The sequence below is a fragment of the Acanthaster planci genome, linkage group LG10 (assembly GCF_054643075.1).
Source record: "Acanthaster planci isolate LZ-2023a linkage group LG10, COTS_SCS, whole genome shotgun sequence".
Taxonomy (NCBI): domain Eukaryota; kingdom Metazoa; phylum Echinodermata; class Asteroidea; order Valvatida; family Acanthasteridae; genus Acanthaster; species Acanthaster planci.
In genome coordinates this window covers 10,666,920-10,681,509 of record NC_141786.1, presented here as the reverse complement: position 1 = coordinate 10,681,509, position 14,590 = coordinate 10,666,920, and the positions used below count along the sequence as shown (strand labels likewise).

At 41.3% G+C, this 14,590-nt stretch overlaps 1 protein-coding gene across 3 annotated transcripts; it reads left to right on the top strand.

Moving 5' to 3' along the window:
• The first annotated feature begins 208 nt into the window (after positions 1–208).
• On the top strand, positions 209–8,604 carry LOC110983900 (gamma-butyrobetaine dioxygenase-like). 3 transcript variants are annotated; one of them, XM_087142852.1, is made up of 7 exons: positions 209–470; positions 2,139–2,902; positions 3,891–3,996; positions 4,255–4,457; positions 4,906–5,072; positions 7,193–7,389; positions 8,316–8,604. In XM_087142852.1, the coding sequence occupies exons 2-6, from the start codon at positions 2,148–2,150 to the stop codon at positions 7,357–7,359; spliced, it is 1,398 nt and encodes a 465-aa protein (XP_086998978.1). In that variant the 5' UTR covers positions 209–470; positions 2,139–2,147; the 3' UTR covers positions 7,360–7,389; positions 8,316–8,604. The 3 variants fall into 3 exon arrangements, with proteins under 3 accessions (XP_086998978.1, XP_022099246.2, XP_022099245.2); XM_022243554.2 differs by having other exon boundaries at positions 211–470; positions 2,236–2,902; positions 7,193–8,604; XM_022243553.2 differs by having other exon boundaries at positions 211–470; positions 7,193–8,604.
• Positions 8,605–14,590: the final 5,986 nt, after the last annotated feature.

Here is a 14,590-nt window from a genome sequence, read left to right as displayed (position 1 = left end):
TTTCAATTCCCCAGACTAAAGAGACTACATGTATTGCTATTTAATTCATGATTCAGCGGCAAACGTTTGCAAAACGACCACCATCTCTGGAGTGGACTGGTTCCTTTGTGCCCTTCCTATCCATCGAGAACATTGTATTGGTGCAAGGTCACGGTTTCTTTTGCAAAAGCCTATATATCCAGGTCAATTTCAGGTTTTTTATAGGAGTTCCCACACTGTGGTATTGCATTGTCCCGTTCCTTGGTGTCAGGTCGTTGCGGCCTTTGATTTTGGCCTTGTAATTCTCTGGAAACTGAATGCAAATTGTGCCCAGTTACTGACACGTAACCTCCCTCGAGATCATGCATGCAGTTTCCAAATTGCCCCTCAGTCTGCAGACCGGCATTGGAGTGAGCACATCACTACCATTTTACTTGGCTCATGTCAATTTCGATCTTTGCCACACAAGTACTTGATCTGCTGTAGACTTGGTAAGTCAACTTACTTTTGTTGTTCTGTTTTTAATACACGACTATGAGAGTCCACAATGGGGATCCCCTGCAAACAGCTTTGTCTATTGAAATCTCGTATTTTTTTCATGTCGCATTATCCGGCAGGCTGCCGGATAGGTTTCTGCACCGCAAGCGCAAGGTCCTCACTGATGCGACCGTAATTAACGGACGACGACACTGTCTCTGTCGTTTGCTCTACAACTGACAAAGTCTTTATTGACGCTCTCATCATTAAAATAGGGTTGACAGACTGCTAAACTTCATTGGTGAGTCAACGGACTGCTTGAAGTTGGATGGTCTACGGGTAGATGGACCAATTTGATGGGTCGACAGGACCAATTTGATAGGTCGACAGACGGAGCCCTGTAATATTAGGAAAAGAGCACAATTACTTACATGTAGATAATACGGCATTTACTACACACACTGCATGGTGCAAATACTGTGTACTGTGACCAATCACGTAACACTTTCTTGGGTAGAGAGTCTGTGTCCTTAAACCAAAACATCTAGGGTGAAAGCTTTCACATAACACATCACAAAATGACCGTTTAGCGCACAAGTAAAAACTCTTAATCTCTGTTGGTGGGCATGTACTAACTTTGAAGTCTGGCATACAAAAATCATGTAAAAACACTTGCAACAGTCAGAGTGTGATACATACTGCTTGGAATATGAATATACATCATAATTCTGGAGCTAACCTGGATATGCTAAGCTTCTCTCCTAGTACCTCTGCCTCGACACAATTTAACACAGACGCCACTTGAGCTACATAATAGAATAGAAATTTATCCTTTACAAGGTTTACAAACATCATCCTTAATTAATCACCGACGAGGATATTGTTGAATCGAGTGTGCCAAACCGGGGGATAATCAGAACAAGTGGAGAAAAGTACACTGTTAAATTACTTGAGATGAATGCCATGGTTGGGATTGATCATAAAAACAAGCAAGCAGTACAGGTCCATCAACATTATAAGTCATACAGTCTATCATACTAAGTCACCAAAATAAATTTAAAATGAAGTTACATATACACACAGGTAGATCACACGAAAATATTCTAAGGACAGCAACTCACTCCATATGGCTACTGTGTGGACTTGAGTGTCGGGCTGTTGATCGGTGGTTTGTTGGGTGGTGGTGCAGACTGAATTCTGACCCTGGCATAGCCCTGAAATGTCCGTTGCAGTCTCTTGATGGACATTTCCATCACGAATATGATTTGTCACTTGCAAGTTTGACCAAACCTTTTTCAAAGTTTGATTTGTATATAAACTCCCCATTGGTCAAATATTTGAAGGTTCATTGTGTAACTCTGCTAATCAGCAGGATCAGCAAATTTTCTCCCAGTTTCCAACAACCTGCAACCTCCAGTTTGATGAATCTCCCAAACAATGGAAACTGACCTTCTTCTTCTAAAAAAAAACTTGGTCAGGGCTGTGGGAAAGTTCCCCTAAAACAATAGACTGGATTAGCAAGTGGGGTAAACATTGTAACCTCCAGCCCACCATGGCATACCACAGATGGTTCCGTTTGGATTGTATAAGGTTGGAAAATGTACGTGAAACAACGGGAGCAGAATAAAAAATCAAGATAACCCACAAGATATATATATTTTCCCCCATTTTCTTACGTTCAGCTGGTGAATATGGCTGGTAGACTATCGGGAATCAGATTGGCAAAATTTGCAGCCACATCATTGCGAGTTTGTCGTCCTTTCCCTCTGGTACATACAGCAGGAACTGTATTCCGTCCAACGACGCCGCAGAAAAGTACGCCGAGTCGAGGAGGTCCGAGGAAGTACTTCTCAGCAAAGTCGGAGCACGCAGTCTTTGCCCCGCCCATATCACTGGAGGACCATGCCGGTACCCACAATCAAGCCAAGATGGCAAGTGATGTTTGGATGGATGTGGAAAACAAGCAGCTCATCGTTTCTTGGAAGGGAGGCCGGAGTCAGGCTTTCCCGTTTGTCTGGCTCCGAGACAACTGCCGCTGCCCGCGTTGCTTCCATCCCACAGCCATATCTCGCAAGACTTCCGCCTGCGAGCTCAATGTTGATATCACTGCTAAATCGGTTGAAATGTCTCCCTACTCTGATGGCGTCATCATCCACTGGGAAGACGGACACAAGAGCCAGTTCCCCTTTCATTGGCTGAGGGCATACTGCTTTGTCGACTCCAAGCAAGACCAATATCTGGATCTCAAGTTCGACTTTTGGGGCCCCGATATCGATCTTCAGAGCTTCAACTTCGATGACGTGCTTAGGGACGACCGAGCCTTGTACAACTGGCTGGTTGAGCTGGTGATTCGAGGCATTGCGGTGGTAAAGAACGCTCCGTCCGAGGTGGGTCAGCTTCACAGTCTTGGGGGACGAGTGTCCTTCCTACGGCCTTCCAACTACGGGTAAGCACTAGTTGCTAATTTAGCCTTAGTTGCGTATGTGTTTTTCCCCATTCTTGTGGGATTGTGGTGACGCCGGTCTCATAATCCCGTTATTATTAATTTTTAACAAGGATTTTCTTCTTAATGGTTTTAAGTTCCTATATATGGATGACCTCTGCACCCTCAAACCATTAAATCCGAAAAGCAACATGAAAAGTTAGTGAGCTTTGACCCTAAGCAGTTGTATGTTTGCTTTCAAGTAACTGCTCCGAAGGGTAACAAGGCACATGCTATGAAATAGCCTTTGGCTTTGCTATCCGCCGGGGTAAAGTTACCCAGGCACTGCCTCTGGAAAGCCACAAAGCTTCTAAGAGGCCTGACAGCCTTCAGAAGTCGTTTATGGGTCACAGACAGGGTCTGGGCAAACCAGGCACTTTTTGATGTAAAAAAATACAGGAAGACTCACATCTGGACGATGTTTGAACACAGTTAAATGGCACTTGGCCAGGGACCGGCTCGAATTTTTCCCCCTGTTCAGGGGAGGCCCCGTAGTTAAATGTGACTAAACCAGGCTGTTCAGCATGAACAGAGGCGGGATTACATGGGAGGTGATTGCAGTTGGCCGTATTTGTTATCAATTAATTAGCAAAAACGGCGTACACAGGAGACGTCATTGATTCCTGTAAAATTAATTACGTACTTGCATCAATCAGTATGCTTTCTTATGTTTGCTCTCAAATCGCATCACGAAAAGTGCGCTAAATTAATGTTGAGGCAGTGCAGCAATAGAGGGCGCTGTTGCAAGTCTAGCAGAGAAAAAAAAGAAAAGATTGACCCCTCTGCTTAAAATCGACGCGCTGGCTGCCCACAGACAAAAGACTTTTTGGCTTTACCCCACGTCTCACAAAAACGCACCACATATTGTAATTATCATTTACTGTGGACGCCTTGAAATGAAAATATTGTTTTTAAAAATAGTTCTCTTGAATCAATTTTAACCCCCTTTTAGACCAACTTTCCACGTCAAGAGCAAAGAAGACCCGAATAATGTAGCTTACACAAGTGGTGCCTTGTCTTTACACACGGACATGTCATATTATATTCAGCAACCAGGGGTAAGCATTAGTTATGTCCAAACTAATTAATTACAGGAAATTTACACTTTTCAAAAGACGTTCAACGTTTTGGGCAATTGTTCAGTCCTTCAGAAAGCTTAGTTTGAGAGAGATTAGTTCTGGGGAAAAAGTGAAGTCTTGAATGAAAACACACAAAATTTTCTGATTTTTTGTGTCCACTTTTGTCCGATTTGATAAACAGAATCTTGAACAAATATGCATCCAATGATTCTCCTTTGAATTTACTTGTAATACTAGTTCCAAATGCTGCACTGCATAGAACAAGCGGAGGGTACTGGCGGCGAGAGTCTCTTCTGTGATGGCTTCAAGGTTGCCATGGATCTGAAGAAAGATGACCCAGAGGCCTTTCGACTTCTGTCCACCATTCCGTTCGAATTTTCTGACGTGGGCACAGATTACTACGGCAGCTTCCACCAGTACTCCCGGCATCCGACTATTAAGTAAGGGTAGCAGATAGGCCATAGGCTAGTCACACGAAATACGTTGAACAATGACAACAGAAATCGTTTCTTAGAATGGCATGTAGCTTAAGACTGGACACCAAAGCCTTGCACTTTACAATATTGTGATTGTTCATTGGCGTCCTCTGGTGATCTTGAGGGATCCTGACGCGCCATTGTTGTCCAGCCTAGTATTAAAATTGTATCTTTTTTTCAAAAAAAAAGGATTCCGTTTCACCGACACCGCCATTGTATATTAATCAGATTTTAGTCGATTGGTCGCGTTCATCGACGTTTCATACAATGTAGCTGCCAACGGCAATTTGGCCGAAATGTATCCTTTAAAGAAAATCCATTATCCGTTTCGATGTGCACTCACAAAAAAAATAAATGAAAGAAAAATTCAACATTTTGTTTTTGCATATTACAATCATTTTATCCCGCTAAGACTGGACGAACGCGGGGAAGTCGTGTCGGTGACTTTGAGCGACCACGGCCGAGACCCAATGCTGAGGGCTCCTCTCCACCAGGTCCAGCCGCTCTATCGAGCTTTGAATAAGTACTGCAACATGCTTCTCGACCCGCAAAATGTCTTCAAATACAAAATGGAGAGAGGTACGCACTTTTACCATTTTTTTTAACTTGATTCATAAGCCGTTGGAAGCATGACAGTGATGATAAGGGCCAAGAAATGACCCAGACGCATTGTTGTATTTACGGTATGGTAAGATAATACACAAATCATAGTTATTGCTAGTTTGTGTAGTTTATGTAAGCGGAACGCAGAGGCAACTTGAATCTGACAATGCTGACGGGAATCCCGGTTTCGGGTACCTTGGGTTTGTATGCCTAACCAGGGTGCCTTAAATTGGACAAAATAGCGGGGGCTTGTGATAAAAGACCGTATTGGAGCTGCTGGGAATTTTTTCAGTTGTCAATAACAGAGGAAATTCGTCACTATTTTGAAAGATTACACCAGTTTGTGGTATTCAGCGTGAGCGGATTACCACTGGCGACAAAAGCACTCCAGCTCTCCGTCCATGTGCGATACAATACCGCTGCACGCTAATCTGGCCCGTTTTGAAAAGATGCTAGCAGTGTACTGTGCCAGTTTCGGGAACAAAAGAAACTTATGCACTTGTAGGAAACACCACACAATGTGGGCCAGGCGGTATTCCTGGCTGAAATATTTGGACATCAATATATGTTGTCTTTCAGATTAGAGTAGACACCGGGCGGCTATTTGATGGAGTTTAGGCGTTCATTAAAAAAAAAGGGAAGTGAATTTCTGAAGATTTTTGAAAACCGATGATATTGAAAATCGCCCAATTTTAGACACTGCGTTTTCAAAGGCACCCGGCAGCAAGTAGTTACTGCAAGGCATTATTTTTCTCTTCAAAAGTGACACGTTGCTCGCTTGGCTGCGGGTCATCACGGCCACCAGAGAAAGATCTCTTCAAATAACAGCAATAGACCCTTTCCCCTACGTAGTTGATTCCATTTCCGAATCCAAACTATAGGGAAATTTTAGCTGGTATCTGGCTTGAGCACAGCACCCTCTCACCGGTTGATGGGAGTGTTCATGTTGATAGCGACACAACCGTAACGCTTCTATGTCACATTTGTCTGTGAACCAGCAAAGTGCAGTTCCTTCCACGTATTTTCTCAAGGAAGGTATAGCTTTTATCATAAAAAGGTACGTCTAAACCTGCACGTCACTTACCAAAGTTGTAGCGATTTGATCAGAGAGATTCTGGCCAGTGGGCAGGATTACTGTCGACGTTCTCGTTGCCAAGGCAAGTATTGCTCAGCAGTTATGAAGAAGCGTTAATTTTCTCCTGTTGGAAAGGAATGCCGTTCTACATGTAGTTCTCTTATTTTTCCTTCTTCCGTGATACTAGATGAAGACTTAGATGAAGTATTTAAAGACTGTACTTATTTATAAATTAAAAAAACGTTTTCATTTGGGTGTGCATGACTTGACGACCGCATTATACCGTCAGTGTTTTCACGAAGCTACTAAAACCTGGAAAATCGATAATTTTTCGATCTGGAGTTTTTTTCCTACCGTTTTACTTTCTTTAATTCAAAGAACAAATTATCAGAGTTTCAAATAAAGATTTTGTTTACTTCCTAGTAACTGTAAACAAACAATTAACAAAAGGCTTGGTCTCTATGTTTCTCTGTTTTCACAAAGTGACAGAAAGTCACATCGTTAGCAGGGCAAAAATGGAGACAATATACACAATTCCTCCACAAGTCTGTGTGGGTGCACATGCGTGGAAACGATGTTGCACACGAAATGTTGGAATGTAACGAAATGTAACAATTTGCGTATTTTTGGACGAATAAAGACCTCCGGGTTTCTTGTTTTCATTTTCCACAACATCAGTGAAAAGAGCATGTTCTTCTGATTATTTTTATACCACATTTGCATATTTTCAATAAAAAATGAGAGGGTTATGTATTATTTTTACTAAAAGGATGCATTTGTAAGTGAAAACTGTCAATTTTTTTAATAATTGCCCTGACCACATGGAAGGGCGGATTCCGCTAAAAATTGGCAAGTATTAATGTCTACAAGCACAGCAATTTGTAAGACATTCTGAAGACCCAAGGTCAAAAAGTGTGTTGGTCTGACAAGGAATGATCCCTAAAAGAAATTTGTCCTTGTATATGGTGCAACTGTAAGCCTAACCTAATTTATTTTACTTCCTTTTTCTCCAATTTCACAGGGGATATCATGACTTTCAACAGCCGGCGTGTTGTGCACGGCCGAAGCTCTTTCAGAGTGACTAAGGCTAGTGGCCGCCATCTTGAAGGGGGTTACCTCGAATGGGATGAGATCAATTCACGTCTACGTGTCCTGGCAGCCCAGCTCAATTCAAAGTCTGGTGAATGAGAAGCAGGAAGTTGGGGTGAAAAGGTTCACGTACGTGCTTGTGTTTTATTCTGCCTTAAGTGACGAAGATGAAGAACACGTCCACCAGAGTCTTCGACTGGCGTGAGACTAAGAGTATCTAGACGTGCAGTGCATGATTTAAATGATAAAAGATACAAAAGAGTGAATTTCCAACGGATAAATAACATGTAAATAAACCACGAATATCAATGTCACTATAGCTTGGTACAAACTATGATACTTCGGGATTGACCCTGCCACCATCATTAATCACGGTCACAGTCAGCATGCTGCTGATGAGTGTCCAGTTGTCCCCCCTCTCGAAAATAGTGATATTGGCTCACGTGTGGCGATGGCAGCAGAGCCTGACACCCGTTTCAGAAACGAGTTCTAGAATTAAGAGTGTCTTTGGTAGACCCAATTAAATTTGGCCACAGGTTTGAGACACACGAACTCAATACATTTGCATCATTACAGGACGGAGCCCAATCTAGTGTTACGGTCTGGAGCCCCAAATGCTTGTGTTTTTATTTTTTTTTTATTACACTTGCTCAAGAGATCCTTGGTATGGTGACCTCTTGCCCGGCTGCAGTAACCTCGGGCGCCGTTCATGTATACTGTGCATGTAGTTAAAGCTCCGGCGTACAGTTTATCTTGACCCTCTATACCATGGAAAAAACTGTGTTTGCATTTCGACGCAAAAAAAATGATTCTGGTATTCGCTTGTACAGTGTATGAGAAAGTGTATTGATATTGTTGCAGCAAGTGCCAAATAGGACTGGAGTGGAGACTTTGAAGAGCGCCCTCTTCAAAGCTGCTTGTTCTCAGCTACGTTTTTCCGAGACAGTTTTGCCGAGTTTTGTGACAAAACACCACAGATATTCCAACTGAAAAAACAGTCTCGTGTAATTATACATTTTGTTAGGATTTCCCTGCACGTTTGGTCACATTTACAGATTTTCCGTAGAATGAACGGCTGGCTGACTGTATTTTGAAGCTTTACGAAGAGGATCGGTTGGTAAGGGTTTATATCTTTATCAATCATAGGTTAGCTTTGGGGTTAAACTCTGTATAAACTGAAAACTATTGTAGGCTTAATTCTGCAACAGCAATTGATGTGGTTGAATTTATTTCTTTTGCCATAGGTTTCTTTTTTTAACATGTAAAATAAGCCACCGTCATTGACCGTAACCACTGCATGTAGAACAAGGAATAAACTTCGGTGATCAGTGCGAGCAACCCAAACATGGTGTAAAGCCTCCAGTCCATCCCTGGACTCCACATAAAAATACTACAATTATACTTTTTATTCAAGATCAAGATTCATGCTAACAATTCATAGATTTAAAATTACTACATATAATTAGAGGAACTAAAGAGGAAGTGTAAGCTGGCAAGAGAAGTTAGTGGGCCTGATTTTCGCGAGTATCCAAATACAAGGTGACCAACGACTGTTTTATGTGACACACGTTCCGTAAAGCCTACAAACCGTATATTTTCTTTGAGCTGTTAATTAACCCGAGTTTTCTTATTAGATACTTAGGATGCATTTTCCTGTGTTAGTTTCTTTCAAGCCATGCTTTCCGGACAGCGTCTGAAAGTTATCCGATTGGCAGGAATTCTTCCTCTGGTTTGGTTGTATTCCCTGACGATCCAGATATGATGAAGATTCCTTACAAGTAAAACTTCGGTTTGCGTACGATACGCACCGGCAAGAACCCCCTCCCCGCTTCGTGCGTACGTACTTTATGGATGGCCCCTAATATCCTGAGTTCGGATGGCTTGTTCTCGTCTGCACATAATACAATTCCATTTATTGTCGTGTTTGGCCGCTCAAGTGGCAAGCAATATGCAACATGGTGGCGTCCACGTACGTTCTTCGAGGGTAAAATGCTTCCGCAGTTGTTTGTGTTAGGCTGTGTGCCACAAATGTCCATGTTCAGTTATTGCCTCAATCTTAATGAATGGTTTTTTTTTCAGTTATTTTAGGAATAAAAGCCAACTTGTTCACAGAATTTTGTGGGGTTTTTTTAATCATTTTCATTCTGGCATTTACGCAAAAGTTATTTCACGAGATCTCACGATCACTCCTTGTGATGAAATAGCGCATTTTGTTCATTATGAACTTTGCTTCAAGTGGTGGTCAACATGCTGTTGGCCAGTCTTAGCCAAATTCTTATCAAGTCTTTGAAATCTGATGTTTTTGAGGGAAAAGAATAAAATTACAAACTTTGCATGAATAATGGACAGTACGTGTATCCAAAAGAAATTATCCGCGATAGCTAAAGTAGGTCTAACATCAGGGATTTCTCTCTCTACTGCGTGCCAGAGTTGTTTGTCCTTCCTCCATAAATTGTTTGGAAAGGGATGTTGTTTTTGTTTTAATGGCGCTTTCAGCAACTCAGGCTATTTGCGCCAATAATTGTACGTTTATTCATACCCTTTATTATTCGGCATCACATTACCGAGTTAGGACGAAGGTCCAGTCTTAGAGGCAGGAGGAAACCGGAGTACCCGGAGAAAACCTGCGAGAGCGAGTATGAACTGGAAACCAAATGCACTTATGGCCTGGGCCAAGCCGGGACTCTAACCTGGGCCTCATTGATGCAAAGCGAGGAAAGAACCTCCACGATAACCCGTTTGCATAGGGATGTTGTGAATGATTCTTTTTATACCGAGGAGGGAACACCATTAGCCTTTGATTAATGCAATGGGTGCGTTCGATTAGCTTCCCTGAGTACAGCAGTGTTACACGCAAGGGAAGCCTCGAAATGAGGCTAATCGAACGCTGCAGTGTATTTGCCAAGGCATTCTGGGAAAAAGGTCAAGTCCCCGCCACGGTTCCATTACGTCCATGCACGAAGGGTGTACCACTACAAATAAATTCCCATAGACAGCAGTGATAAATCCCCATACTTCAAAAATTTTTTTTAAATACTCACAGCTCTCACAGGTGTTCAGGATGCACAGAAAAATGATGTTCCACATGACCTCTTTCATTTTCCTTCCAATTTTTAGTGGGTTGACCAATGACTTGTTGAGAAATTCTCTACTAAGTAGACCACCCCTAAAACGAAGGAAATATCACTGACCCGGAAAGTAGCCATTTTAAAAATACATCCCTCTGCTAAATGGCTCAAATAGTGCCCTTTTCGGTCCCGATTGCATCCAATTGCTCAGAATTGGAAGCCCTGGTGAGTCCGGCCCAGAGGTTCAGTGCCATATTTCTTCAATTCCCCAGTTCTATGGCCCTCAGGACCCTCTAATATAGAATATTTTGAGTGTATAACTTATTAATAAGCTCGGCGGATAGATTTCTGGGATTTTTGCAAGGGTGCACCATATGTGGGCCTTACGGCTGCTCGTTCATACTGCAAAGATCGCCCCCTCTGTTGAGATTTATAGACAAGGCTCGAGCCTGTAAAATTATCGGATTCTTGTAGACTCCATTCTAGTAGTTATTTGACATTACAAATCACTCGCCACAGTAATTAGCAAACACAGTTAATAGAGTCTAAATTGTGTCTGAATTCTCTGGGCAAGGTTAAAGAGGAACATGTATCTCAAGTATCTAATCCAACGAACTCACTGTCTGGAAAAACTGATAAACCTTAAATCGTGGAAATACATAAATTGCCGCTGAAATTGAGGTTGCATGAAAATTATCTTGAAATAAATAATTATCTCAGTTGAAAGTTCCAAAAGTGTTCACGTTCTCTCTAGAAACTTATCTTGCTTGGAGAAAACAAAAGAATACTGTACTAATTCAACATATCTTTGAAACACATCTACATCTCCGACAAGACAGCTTAGATATATACTGCATAAACTCCATAACATAGCATGTTCATAGTTCTCAGTCACAATTCAATAGTCAAGGACAATCGTGATTTAAATATTGTCTAAACTTCAATGCATATCTGGAAATAAAAGTGGAGTGGTCACTTACTTCTTTGGCAAGCCTCTTCTGTCAGTTTACTGTAACTTGTGTGTATCAAACATGAAAGCTGACAAAACTCGGGTTCATTTTACTGCAAACTTTCTGTAAACTGCATAGACAAAGATGGCTGACAAAAATAAAAACACGTGTTAAGTAACTGTCCAACTATAGTGGGTGTACTTTAATTCATCTGGTCTGTCCAGGTCACTGGAACAATAACGTTTCTAGAGTAGTAATGTTAAGAGAAGTGAGATCATATCAAACGAGCAGTAGCCTGGTCAGGTTTTTCTGTTTTAGTTTTGGTTAAGGCCTTGGTTTAGGTCTTGGTTGTTGTTTTAGTGTTGGTTTTGGTTCAGGTTTCGGTTTAGGCTTTGGCTTTGGTTATGGCTTTGGTTCAGGTCTTAGTTTTGATCTTGGTAAAAGGTTTGGTTTAGGTTTGATTTTGGCTTAGGTTTTGATGTTGGGTTTTGGTTTTGGTCGTGGTTTTTGGTTTCAGTTTAGGTTTTGTGTTTGGTTTTGATTTGGGTTTTATTTTATGTATTTATTTAATGAGTATTTGTTTTGTTTACATTAAGACAGACAAATCACCATTGTCAGCTGGAATCCCCCCCATATATATACCTGGCAATTATCAACGCAAATACAAACACAAAAGGGGGCTCCCTCCGTCCTATATCTTGTTTCAAATGTAAAACACCAACATTTCATTAGACGCAGGCTTAGTCGACCACGTTGCGTCGCTTACTTTCCTTTAGCAAAGATGCTGTGCGGCATACGTCTTTAAATATAAAAGGGTTAGACCTCAGATTTAGCTTAAACTCAAGAATTTCAAGATCTACCACCGTTGATATCCATTACCATGTAGGACCATAAATACGCTTACTTGTATTTATCCGCTTATAAGTGCTTAAACATGGACCGAAAATGTCAGATTATGAACAATGTCATTTAAATGTTGACGAAGTATTCGGAGTACTTCGATATTTACAAAAAATGGGGAATTCCTCCGTTTCTAAACGTTACACTACATGTGTTGCACCAGACCATGCCCTGTTAGTGTGTCGGCTATTTTGAACTGAAAGTGAATTAAAAAGGTTATTTGGAAACTCAGAGTAAAAATTAACGGAGTGGTGGAAGAGGCCGACCTCAGTGTGAGCCAAGGTTGGTGGTCCATCTACGGATGAGGTGGATAAATGGAAGGACGCGTGGAGAGAGACATACAAAAGCACTCGGTGTCCCTGCCTCCAAATGTTGTTTATTCCTGTTGATTTTCTTTGATTGTTTTACAATTCCATAAGGACAAAATAATCATAAAATTATTTATTTATTGTGTGCTGAATATAAACTTAGTTACAATAAGGGTTTTTGCATTTACAAAAGTATAGTACATGTAAATGTTGATGAACACAAAATAAGAATAGGCCTAAATCTTTTTATATCCTGACATCTCAAAGAAGGTGAAATACTTGATGTTTAACATTCACCAGCTTACCCTGATATTATATGGGATGGTGTTTTATCAAATAGGTTAAGACATGTGCTCCCAGTTGTATGAATATGAGGTCTCCAAGATTCAAAAACACGACAAATTCTCTGTATGTAATAATAAATCTTCAAAAGAATAACGTGCAAGCCATCAACATAATGTTCGCAAGCCGACATACACATGTACTATTGGCAAACAGTGCGATAGAGGTTCATGTATTTGGCCTATATGTTCCATTTCTAAAATTTCTAAAATGGCAAGTTCATGCACCCTAACCCAACCAAGGTAGTCTACAGATAATAATGCATCAGCTGGTTATGTTAACATGATGAAACACCAGCGAGAAGCGGCATAAAACAGAATCATTTCGGGCATGCTCTTGGCGACGGCCAAGAGCATGCACTGCAAAGAGGCGGTTAGGACGTGCGTGCGTGAGTGAATTGGCTATTCTATTCCGCCACTCAAACTATCTTTCGCACAACGATCACCGATCGTCGCTCTCAAAGTTAGACTAAAAGCATAAATACGCTTTTACAGAACTTGAAATTCTTCTCGATAATGCTTATTAAAAAATTACACTGTTGGAGTGTTCTAAAAAGTCGTTGGGGATTAATTAGTGGCTCGTAAGCATACGACCGCAGTACGCACGAGTTGGTGTTTTGAATAATCATGCCATCCCCAATTTATGTCTTAAATTGTGAGTGTGCTGCATATTCTGCACGTAGAGTCCCGACATTAAAAATAATTAAAAAAGATTCAGGGAACAATTTTTTAAATGGCTTCCTGTGAATCATGTCTATTGAGAGGATGTACTCATATTCATTGGGTCTGCTAACGATCAGGTCTTACTATTGGTGGCGTTCTTGAAAGGTTTATTGTCGTAAACTGCTCTGGCTCGAATTGTGTCCTTTTTGGCGAGCTGCGAAGCAAATGCAAGCGTATGTAATACGGATTTCCGTCGTCTGTCCGTCCATCTGTCCGGCTGTTCTCAAATGTTAAAGTTTTTCCTTGCAAATCCGTAGGTGTAAAAATGTGCAATTGAGTGCTTCTTTGCTTCCTCTTGGAATTCCATCAGTATTTAAATACTAAAAACTTATGAATTTAATGAAAGAAATACAAAAGTTGAATGTTTTGAGATGTATTGTGTACTTACCCTGCAGTATATACAGTACATGTGTACTGAGCACTCCTGTGATGAGGGAGAAGGGGTGGAGTTGGAGATGGATAGGATAATTGGGAGGTGCGGGGCAGGAAATGTAAAGGGTGATGGAGAGGGGGCAGAGTAAGAGATGGATAAGATGATGGGGAGGGCGGAGTAAGAGATAGATAGGATGATGGAGGGGTGGAGTAGGATATGGATGGAAATATAAGGTGGATGTGGGATTGGAGATTGATGGGATTGGGGGTGGAGTCAAAGTAGACATGGTATATATGTAATGATGGGATATGGATGGTGGGGGTAGAATTATAGAGGATAGGATGATGGGATTGGATACAAAGTGCAAAAGTGTACTTAAGAGGAATTTTAATTATGCACCATCTATCAAACTCACATAATGCACTGCTTATAGGCTTCAAGTATAATCATCCAGGTCTGAGTCTGACTGTACTGGGCCCACATTCTATAGGCATTCCTCTCTCCTGTAAAGAACTGTGAAGCCTTTGTACCTGTATTTCCAATGTTGGTGGTCTTTGTTTATTTGCATTACTTTTAAACTACAGGCGCCTTTCAACACACAGTCTGCACACAACACTACCTAGGGTTTTTTCTCCCGGAATACAATGAATTTTATTGCTTAGGTCGA